The 11,237-nt window shown below is 43.2% G+C and overlaps 1 protein-coding gene across 3 annotated transcripts in view; it reads left to right on the top strand.

Moving 5' to 3' along the window:
• Positions 1 to 8,331: 8,331 nt before the first annotated feature.
• The window catches only part of TTC1 (tetratricopeptide repeat domain 1), a 29,870-nt gene continuing 26,964 nt past the window's right edge, over positions 8,332 to 11,237 (top strand). For 2 of the 3 annotated variants that reach the window (XM_053665904.1, XM_053665903.1), the window contains exons 1-2: positions 8,358 to 8,501; positions 9,472 to 9,831. In XM_053665904.1, the coding sequence (XP_053521879.1) occupies positions 9,502 to 9,831 (330 nt within the window). In that variant the 5' untranslated portion in view covers positions 8,358 to 8,501; positions 9,472 to 9,501. Of the gene's footprint in view, positions 8,502 to 9,471; positions 9,832 to 11,237 lie in introns of all 3 variants that reach the window. The other variant, XM_053665902.1, reaches the window with a different exon arrangement.

Genomic DNA, 11,237 nt, shown 5'->3' with positions numbered 1-11,237 from the left:
GAGCAAGGAGGAAGGAGTGGGGTGGGCTTCGGGGTCTGAAGGTCTGCAGCCCCCCACAACCCCTCCACTCACTTCTCACCCTTCATTCTTCCTGTGAAGTCAGCCCTGCTGGCAGAAATAACAGCTCAGGAGCTTAGGCAAGAAGTCAGAGGAATGAAGAGAAGTTGCTTCAGTCCCCTGGATTCATGTAAACCTCCTAATTGCCTCCATGTCTGTGGTTGTCAGCCACTAATTGTCAGGTGTTTCGTCTCTGTCGGCATTTTCATACACTGTTCCCCTCTGTGAGTCATGATCAGCATTTAACCAGGGCTGAGCTGCCGTGGAGGCTGCGTACCCGAGCCACGACCACAGTGGGCTGGAGGGTGGGGCCGATTTTGAGGCTGTGGTGGGTTTTTGAAGCTGTGAGCCAACGTGGTAGAAAGCGCAGTGATGTAATAACATCTGCATTTTAATGTGCTGGGCACCGCGTCATGTCCTTGGTGTCCCCTAATCCTCGCCAAGAAGCCTCAGATGGCGCTCTTCTGGGCAAGAGGCTGAGTCCCCAGCTGGGCAGCGGGGGCCGTCAGTGGAGACCTGTGTTTGGCAGCACAGAACAGAGACAAGTGACAGCGGTTTGGACGCGTCAGAAGATTTTTTGTTCCTCTCACTTGAGGAGTTTGCAGGCAGCCAGTCCGGAGTAGTGTGGCTACTCCGCAGTGTGGGGAGAGGCCCCTGTCCCTTCTGATGCCTGCCTGTCCCCTCCTTCCAGAGCGGCCATCATGTCCCTCTTTTGGGCAGGAGAAGGAAAGGGACAAGAGCAGAAGCCACGGACAGTTGACTCTGTCCCCCTTTCAGGGGGATTTCCAGGAAGTCCTATCTGTGCTCTCCTGTTGTCTGCGAGATGGCCGCTCTGTGCCTGATACTGTGTTGACCATCACCCGTATCATTGCACTGAGTTTCCATAACAGCCTTTGAAGGAAGGCGTTTTCATCCCCTGGGTCTTGCATCATTGCTGCTCCTATTCTGCTAAGTAGTCCGAGGTCAATCACTTTCCCTCCCTGCCCCTCAGTTTTCTCTCTTGTTTCGTGAGGAATTGGAACAAATAAAGGAGTTCTTAACTTGGAGTCTGCAGGCCGCTGTGGGGACATGGATAAAATTCAAAGGGGGTGAGTCATGCATTTGGATGGGGAAAAATATTATATTCCTGTTTTCACTAATCTCTAGTTCAAATCAAGCTTTTCTTTCTATTATGACTATAGGAATCTTAGCAGAACCTGTGACTTTCTCACCAGAAGGAATCACAGATTTTAATAGCACCTTTCAGTTTTTCAGCTATGTTTAAATAATGTTTTTTCTCATCACTACTTCAAAATGATGGTAGTTATTACACCTACCACATGTAATGAGATTAGAGGTACACATATCTCCATAATGTGATTTATGTCACCAAAATACGTTTAAATCTTTCAGTAACATAATTTTATTCCTTTACAATCCTGTGTGTTTTGTTTTATGCACTAAAAAACATTTTTCTAAAAAGGGGTCCATAGGCTTCGTGGCCTGCTGGATGAGTCAAACTCCTGTGCTAAGAAATCTCTTAGCCCCTCTGGCTATGAATGAAACTCTGCCACTAGCTATCACGGTCATCCCAAAGAAGTCCCTTTATCTCTCGAGTTCCTCAGTTTTCCCTTCTGTAAGATGGGAATAATACATGCTTTGTCTAGCTCAGAGCTTCCAGGAGAACCAGAGTAATCTATATTAAGCACGCCCAGTTGCAGAGTTTATGCAAATGCCTTACATGGAGTCAGCTTCTGAAGTACTAAGCAAATGCTGAGTGTTACCAAAGTATTCAACTTTAGCTCAGTTTCCCAGAGATGCTGATGTCTTTCTATTGCTTCTGGATGAGTGTCCTGCCACAACCATATATTTGCTGATGCCAGATTGGGATTGAACTAGTAGAAAATTCAATAATAAAGATGGAAGTGCACCTTAAGTGCACTTGCATGAACCTACTTAAGAACAGAAGGAGATAGAATGAGATTTCACCAATGAATCATACAGCTTCAATAGTCTAAGGCTCTTTGGAAAACTTGAACCAAAACACCATGGTTTTAAAAAGTCGTAGATCAGCAAGTCATTTTCTCTTCAATCTCAACATACAGGGATAATGGGACAAATGACAGGAAAGTTGGTTTCCTTTATAATCTGTGCCTTTCAAATATCTGTACCTACTTATTAAATATTTATTCACCCAAGAATTCTGCTGAGATGGCCATAATCAATATGTGAAATGGGAAAGTAAAGATCTACAAATATCTTAGTTGTTAAATTATGTTTTAGAAAGAACCTTAAATTATGTTTGGCACCTTACAGAATGCTTGCAGACTTGAACTCAAAGACACAGGCAGTCGGCGTGGCCAAGCCGGTATTCTGATCAGTGTCCTCAGGGATTTATGGAAACACTTAGGGAGGCGTGTGTTGGAGAGGATGTTTGGGCTGTGCCATGGAAGCCGCCCTTTTCTCTGGCTTCGAGAGAATTTCAGTCTGAGGCTGAGATCTGGGCGGTATAGAGAATCCAGCTGAAAGTTTGGCTTGGAGGAAAGGTTTATGCCACCAAAAAAGAAAAAGAAAAGCCTCTTATATTTAAATAAAGAACAACAGAGAATAAACCCTGTATTGTTTTGTTTTTTTGTCTTGGGTCTAGTAAGAGATCACTCATTTATTCATGCATTTGTTCATTTGTTCACAAGTGTTTCTTCACTGCCTCCTTTTGCAAGACGCTGTGCCAAAGCACTCGGGATAAAACCAATGTAGCCCCTGCCCCAGGGCAACTTAAAGGCTATTGTCGATAACATTCAGATGTTTAAAAGACAGGCTCTGTTCTGAGTATTTTAACGTTCAACCTCTCTGAGCCCCCACCTTATCATTTGTAATAATAATACCTAACAATGTCATCCTTTTATACAATATTTGAGTGCTCATTGTGCACCAGGCGCTGTGCTGGGCTCTGGGAATTTCAAAACAGGGAAGAAAGACAAGAGGTCGATCTCTGTGGCTCTTACAGTCTAGTAGAGGGAGTTACAATAAGTAAATAAATACTCAGGATTGTTACAGATGTGATACTGATATGAAGGAGATGTACAGGGAGTTTCTTTAAGTGACACTGAGGCAAGACCTGAAGAACGAGAATGAGCAGCCTGTGGGAAGAGCATCCAGCAGAGGAAACGCCGAACGTGGGGTCTGGAGACAGGAAAACACCACGTTTTGGGAACAAAGCAGCTTTGTGTCCGAGGGGAAAGTGGCACAGGTGAGGTCAGAGAGGCGGGGTCACATGCACCTTATGGATCGAGAACAGGAATTTTAGATTTGTTCTGATTGCCATGGGAGGTTGATGAAGATGGATGAGGCTCATCTGGGATTATGTTGTTAATGATCGGCTGGTGGCTGAATGGTGAAGGGACTATAGGAAACAGGGTGCAAGGAGGGAGGCCAGGGGCATTTTAAGGACTACGTACAATCACAACTGTGAAATGATGAGCACGACCCCTGACACACAGAAGTTCTCCGTGAAGGTCGCTGGCTGCCGTTCCGGGGAGTCCAAGCCTGCTCTGTCTAACACAGGTGGCTCCTGAGCATGCGCCATGGGGCTAGTGCAGCCACGGAGGGAAACTTCTCATTTTATGTCATTGTAATTAAATGAAACTTAAATTTAAAAACTAATATTTGATTCAGTCATTGGGAAGTAGATATTTTTTAAAACTTGGATACGTGAATCTACTTTTCTCACCATAAGTGTTATGAAACCTGAGTACAGACTCCAGTGTCTTCGATGAAAACGTGATGTCTGGGTTGCAGGGCACTGTAGGAGTGAAATACACATGTGATTTTAAAGACTTGGTTTGAAAAAGGGAATGTAAAATATTCTTTTCATTTTTATACTGATTACATATTTATATGATACTATTTTGGACATACTGGATTAAATAACCTGCTACTTAAATTCATTTCCCTTCCTTTACTGTTTTTAATGCTGCTACTAGAGATATGAAATTACATCTGTGGCCAATATTTTATTGCTATTGGACATGCTGATCTAAGGGAAAAAAGAAATATGGAACTTTAAATGCTCAGCGTGTTAACTCTTGATTGTATCTCCTAACCAGAGATCTCAGTGTGAGGAATAAAAAGCAGTAGCATCTTTGGGAAACATGAAAGAAATACAGGCCATAGCTCTTCATTGTGTATTTCATTAGCATCTCGTCAGCACCCCTAACTGTTTCTGGTATCAGACCTGCTTTGGCAAGTTCAGGTGCCCAACTCTGGGGAAGGTGAAGTGCCGGGGTCCAGCCTCGGCAGGTCTCAGGATCCCCGAAGGATGGACGGCGCAGGTGACAAATGAAGAGTCAGACACCAGATTGGATGCCGGAGAACAGCCAGCCTCTGTGGGTCTGACCGAACTCTCAGAATTTGATTTAGGCTTTATTTTTATAGAGATTGTTACATAACATTAAATGAACAGGTGCATGGCATGATCAGTTAAGCAGAAAAACCGATATGGAGGTATCAAGGAAAAGTACAAGAATTTCCATAGATTCAGTTACGTTAAACAAAGGTTGTTTTGACCAGGAGGCCCATTAATCAGACAATTAGAAATAGCTGTATGTACAGAGTTTAAATGTCTTATTGTTTATTAAAAGTTCTTAGAATTTGGCATGGGGCAAAAGGATATGTTAGACTGAGCAGAGGTTATAGGAAATTTATCATAAGGCCTTTGTGATGTCTAAGGCCTATCTTTCTGTCTAAAATGTTTATGTAATATGACTCTGACTCTTTGGTAATTGTTTCTACGTGCTTAGTTTACAATAGCTAACCAGTTTCTCCTGGTTTTTTTTTTTTTTTGCCTAATTCTAATTAATATATATTCCTGTCCAGGGTAGGGAAGGGGCTATTCCTCACCAACTTTTAGATGTTCAGGGGCTATCCCATTAGGGGGGGACTTTTGTTCTATGGCCAAGAAATCATTTTGTACAACTTCATTGGAATCATTGGAACATTGGACCTGAAATGCAGGTGTCTAAAAATCCCACCACCTATTAATCTCAAAGACAAACATGCAGGGAGAGATAGACAGGAAATCCAGCCACAGTTGCCTCTGCTGTGCAGATGCATCTCATCCGTCCTGACTGTGTCAAGGGACGACTGTTGGTCGGCTCCCAACAGTGAAGCATGATCCCAGCGTGCAAAAGCTTCATTCCCAAAGCCGGGCTCAGTAAACCTCGTGGCATTAATATATCCATCCACTTTGGGCACAGAAAGGACTGAGTCAGTCTAGCACAGATGTATTAAATCTCTAGCTGCAGGGAGCAGAGAAGCACAGAACCTCCCAAAAGTTTAGCACAGCACATGCGTAAGAAGTCGCTGGGGAGGCAGGAGTGATTTCCATTTCTGCCTGTTGATTCTCCACAAGGCAATTTATTGTAAGTTCAAGTTTGTGCCAGGGTCTGTGAAAAGTGGTTTAGGTTTGTTATCCCATTTAAGCCTCGTGAAACCTCACGAAGTAAGTATCAAGGATCAGTGATTTGTCCAAGGTCAGGTTCCCCGGCTGCCAAGAGGCGGAGAGGGGATTCAAATCCAGGTTGTCTGACTTTAGAACCTTCACTCCTAACCACCAAACTGGACAGCAATCCTGTTGCCCTGCCAGTGACCCAAAGGGCCACCCTGAGGACAAATCTCCTCCTCTAGTATCTTCCCTCGCTTCCTGCCGTGCTGGGGGTTGCTCACCTCTCCCCAGTCTTCGCCCTGCTCCCAGCAGAGCCGGCCACAGACCACGGGGGCAGCTCCTTACTGACTGAGGGGCAGGTGTGGGCCATTAAGACCGGCTGCTCCCTCAGGTAGAAAAGCAGAGAAAGTAGCGTCTTTGCGACTCTGATTTATTGCTGTCCCCACCGCAGGGTCTAGTCTGAGGCCTAGCGTTCACTCATGATTTATTTATTCATGTTCAGCTTCCTTTCTTTCAACAAACAGGTGCTCAGTTCCCGGTCCGAGGGGCGGGGTATGAATGAAAGCTGCACAAATAGCATTATTAATGACATTATTGGTTCTCACTAGCAACACTAGTAATAATTAAATTCCTATCACTGTTAATAATTGATCATAATAGTGGGAATACTGTGACGCCTTCAAGAGTAATAATTACAATGACAGATGTTTATTGACTACTTACTGTGCTAAGTGCTGTTAATAGTATTTTTTACTTTTTCAAGCACTTCACTTTCTGTGTTTCAGATAAGCCACGGCACCATTTAATTCTTACAACAATCCCGTAAAGTAATTCCAGAAGTCTCCAAATCTCTTTACGCAATTCATCAGAGCACTGAATGTCCAGTATTTGGACTGTAATTCCTTGAAGAGGATCACTCACCCACGTGGTAACAGAGGATATTCATTTGTAAGCAAGGCAGACATGGTCTCTACCCTGGGAAATAACAATAGAACTACCCTCTCAATGAAAAAAATTTTTTTCCCTTTTACAGTGTGGCCGTCAGTGCTAAGACACACAGTCTCCAGGGTTCTAGGAATTGATCCGTGAGCTTCCATCTGTAGAAACCTGTTTCTTGCTTTGTGCTCTATGCTTTAGCAACATCCAACAATTTATTGGCAAAATTGGAAGCAAATGGAGACCAGCCTTGAAGTTTCCCTGAGCAGATAAAACCAGTTTAGTCATTAATTTAGCTTATGGCCAATCACTGGGGAAAATAAACAGTCGCTGCTTCCTCACTCACTATATAATCTGCTTTATAAGACTGTACGCTGAGCCTCATTGTGTTTTGAATGCTGCTGGTTTGCAAGCTGTCTTTTTGGTGTGTGCATGATACATTTTTACTAATCACCACTTCAGTGACTCATGGTCTTACTTAGGCTATTTCTGGACCTTTGACATTTCATGGCACCTGAACAAGGCCCAAAGGAGATGAACCCCTGCAACCCCGGGGCCGGTGAGCAAACCAGGTGCCAGCACCCAAAGAGCTCTTTGTGCTCGCTACTTTCTCACCAGCGTGGGGCTCTTGGGGTAAGTGCTTCTCCGTTACAAGCTCCCCTCTCTTTGCCTTCAGAGCTGTCCAACTCTATTGGGCATGTTTGCTTTCCATTTCTGGGTTTTTTGTTTTTTTCTGGTATGTTTCTGTTGAAGTTTCTAGGGAAGTCACCTGAGCTGTTTAGAAGTAGGGAAAACACATTGGAAAACAGGGCCCCTTGTAAGTAAACTGTTTTAGGGAATCCAAAAGCGAGACAGGTTACACCTTGTCCTTGGACCAGGGTTTTGTGCTGTTCTTGAAAAACGGGTGAACCTTTGGATATTTGGAATTATAATGGCTATTCTGGGGAAACTTGGTTTCAGGTAAGTCCACCTTAAGGAGCACACTTGAAAAGGAAAAAATCTCAACGGAAGGCATTGGTGTGCAGAAGCTTTTTAGATACGAAATGACTCCAAACATAGCTCTAAAAATACCTTACGGCATGCAGATATGAATCTTCAGTTACAGACTCTGGACATCTGAGATGTCCAGAATCTGAGATGAAACAGAATGTGGATGTAACGCTCCTTTTGAGTTTGGTACCTGAGACATGGCTAAAAAGTTGACAAGGTCTCTGTATCTGTCCATTTATGTATGCCCATATATGATTGTATAGATATGTGACCTTTCTCTACCTCTGGATGGTATTACCAAAGTTAACTTGTAAAAAGCTCTGTTCCATTGGTTTAAAGACAAGCAAGCTCTATACAAATTAAGTATGTGCTCAGAAATATAGAAACTAACCCAAATATTTTTCAATTTTGCATGACCTGGGATAATCTTTGATACTAGTTTAACAAAAACAGTCATGTCTTAGAGTTCCCAGTATTGAACGTACTGCAAATGTACAGCTTTATCTGGGTTTACTAATCAAATAAACTCATGTTACCTCTGTTACAAAATTAATCAACAACAAAAATAATGACATGATGGTCAGCTGTTTAATGTCCAATCCAAAAGCAAGTGATTTAAATAAATTTAAATAAAAGTTTATAAGTTCAACTAAATCATTAACATCCAAATCATTTCTAAATAAACTTTCCCCCAAATGCTCCGAATATATTCATAATGTCCTCTTGAAAGGCACACGTTGAAGACCATTAGAGGGGAAAATTTTATTTTTGGACAAGGTTTATGCTTCAGGATTCTTCTATACACTGTTAGAATATGAGAGGAGTGGAGGAGGAAAAGGAACACCATAGAACCAGCCTTCCTCTGTTCTTTTCTTCCTGAGTCCTAACGCGCAGTCTTGCCGTAACCCAAGATGGCAACCATCACTCACTTTGCAGTCCGTACGGTGACGTCACACAGCGTCGTTCCACTACATTTCCCAGGATGCTCTGCCAACAGCGACGCCATTGGTCGGCGCCGACGGAAATGCACTCGACTGAACGGAAGTAAAAGGATCTCAGAGGCTAGGAAGGTGAAGAGGAGAGGAGCTGCGAACCTGTGAGTAAGCACCTGGGTCTTTCTATTTGGCAGTGGGGGTCGCAGTCGAGGTGCGAGGTTGGGGAGCGCGGGGCGGTCCTTTATTCTGGGGCCTTCAACTCCTGCGTTCTTCCGGTAGGCCTGGGAGTGCGCAGAAGCAAAACATTGCTGTGCCAGTTAAGTCTCCTCATTTAAATGTTGCTGTTTTAAGTTTGGTTGGGACGAGCTGGGGCGAAATTGTGTAGCTTGTCGCGACACAAAGGTCGTTAGCGTGGTTTTGCTGCGACCGGAGGGGTGGGGCGGTGACGGTGTGACTCAGCTTCTCGCGCAGTGGTTCTCAGTTGGCTGCATATTAGTATCACCTGGGACGCCTTTGAAAACTACAGATGCCCTAACTCAACGCCAAACCAATAAATCAGAATTGTGGCGTCTAAGCTCTGGGCCAAAGCGTTCCAGGTGTTATGCTGTGCCTAATTTTAACCCCCACGGGGATCCTGATTTGGAACAGCGCCAGGGCTCCCTTTCCAGTATAACCAGCATGGGCTTGATCTAACGGATTTGGGTGAAATTAATGATCCCTGGGCACCGATTGCATTTTGAGCTCCATCAGAAACTTATTCTTGCCCTTCGTGTGGTGATGTTGGAAGGACGAGGAGTATTTTCTTATTTACAACCTAGCTGTTCATTTGAATAAAGATTAGGGTCGTTTCCTGTATCTTGGCGTTTTAGCTTGTGCCTATTTCTTGTTAACCCGACAAAATGCGAGCAGTGGGAGTGGAAGAGTCACGTTAAAATCGGTCTCTTTTGTTTATAAGAATTTCTGAAAGGGATATCAGTTTGTCATTATTTATAATGGGACTCATATTATTAGGACTCATAATAACCTAATATAATGAATTCTAATGAAAGGAAGTTAGGGTGTGTTTTGAAACATGATAGGATTGCTTATCAGAATAAGCACCATTACCAAACGTGTTTTCTCCTTTCCCAGAGCCATCTTCATCCCCCTCACTGATTCATCATGGGGGAGAAGTCAGAAAATGGTGGGGTTCCAGAGGATCTGTTCAATGGTTTGAAAGTTACAGATCCCCAGGGAGCAGAGTGTGCCGTCCCTCCCGTTTCTCATCCCAAAGACCACCAGCCCCAGAGCAAGCTGCTCAGGGAGGTTGAGGCTCATCCGCAGGAGGACCAGGGAGAAGAGGAGCACTTTCATGACTGCAGCGCCTCCTTTGAGGAGGAGCCAGGTGTGGTCAGGGTTGAGGACAAACCTGATGATGGTGTGAATTCCTCTGAGTTCCATGAAGAATACCTGATGGAACTGGAAAAAAATATGCCAGATGAAGAGAAGCAGGTAAGTAGTTTGGGGATTGTTTGTTTGTTTACTTGTGCATGATCTTCCATGTAAACTGCTTTTTAAAGTGAGTAAATGTGGCTGGCCCTGTTATAGACCACTTCATCTGTGGTTAAGAATAACTTGCCCATCTGTATCTTCATTGCTTTAGTACGGATGCATGCAAGATAAATCAATAGCATGATAAGGAAGCCTAGAATGTGTCTGCTTAGCAGAAAAGTTTCCATTTTTTCGTGGACTTCGATTTTTTAAATTATATTTTACTGATTATACTGTCACATTTTCCCCAATTTTTCCGCTTTAATCCCCCCTCCACCCCCAACCCTCTAGCCTCCTCTCAGTTCATGTCCATGGGTTGTACATACAAGTTCTGTGAGTCCTCTCTTTCCTATTCCATTTTTGACCTCTCCCCATCAATTTGATGCCTACCGATTATGCTTTTTCCCTGTACCTTCCCCCCCATTTCTCCCCTCCCCACTGAAAACCCTCCATGTTATGTCCATTTCTGATTTTGTTCCTCTTCTAGTTTGCTTCGTTTTTGTTTTTGTTGCTTTTATTTTTTTTAGGTTCATTTGCTGATAGTTGTGAGTTTGTTGTCATTTTACTGTTCACGTTTTTGATCTTCCTTTTCTTAGATAAGTTCCTTTAATATATCATATAATAATGCTTAGTGACGATGAACTCTTTTAACTGAACCTTATCTGGGAAGCACTTTATCTGCCCTTCTATTCTAAGTGACGGCTTTGCTGGAAGGGTAATCTTGGATGGAGGCCCTTGCCATTTGTGACTTCAAATACTTCTTTCCAAACCCTTCTTGCCTCTAAGTGTTGGGGGGTTTTTGTTTTTTAATAAATCAGCTGATAGCCTTATGGGATCTCCTTTGAAGATAACTCTTTCCATCCTTCTTGCTGCCTTTAAGATTGTCTCTTTGTCTTTAATCTTGGGTAACTTGATGATGATGTGCCTTAGTGTGTTCCTCTTTGGGTCCAACTTCTTTAGGACTCTCTAGGCTTCCTGGGCTTCCTGAAAGTCTTATTTCCTTCACCAGGTTGGGGGAGTTTTCCTTCATTATTTGTTCGAATAAGTGTTTGATTTCTTGTTGTTGTTCTCCTTCTGGCACCCCTATAATTTGGATATTGGAACATTTTAGGTTGTCCTAGAGATTCCTCAGCTTCTCTTCATTTTTTTGGATTCTTGTTTCTTCATTGTGTTCCCATTGGATGTTAATTCCTTCCTTTTGTTCCAAATTGTTGCTTTGAGTCCTGGTTTCCTTCCTGTCACTGTTGGTTCCTTGAATATTTTGCTTTATTTCACTTTAAATATCTTTCATTCTTTCATTTTTCAGCGAAGCTCAACCAGTTCTGTGAGCATTTTGATAACCAGAGCTTTAAATTCTCCATCACATA

This window comes from Artibeus jamaicensis, unplaced genomic scaffold, assembly GCF_021234435.1.
Source record: "Artibeus jamaicensis isolate MK-2021 breed Jamaican fruit bat unplaced genomic scaffold, CSHL_Jam_final contig_432, whole genome shotgun sequence".
Classification (NCBI taxonomy): domain Eukaryota; kingdom Metazoa; phylum Chordata; class Mammalia; order Chiroptera; family Phyllostomidae; genus Artibeus; species Artibeus jamaicensis.
Note: the sequence above shows the minus strand (reverse complement) of the source record. Positions and strands in the feature narration are given on the sequence as shown.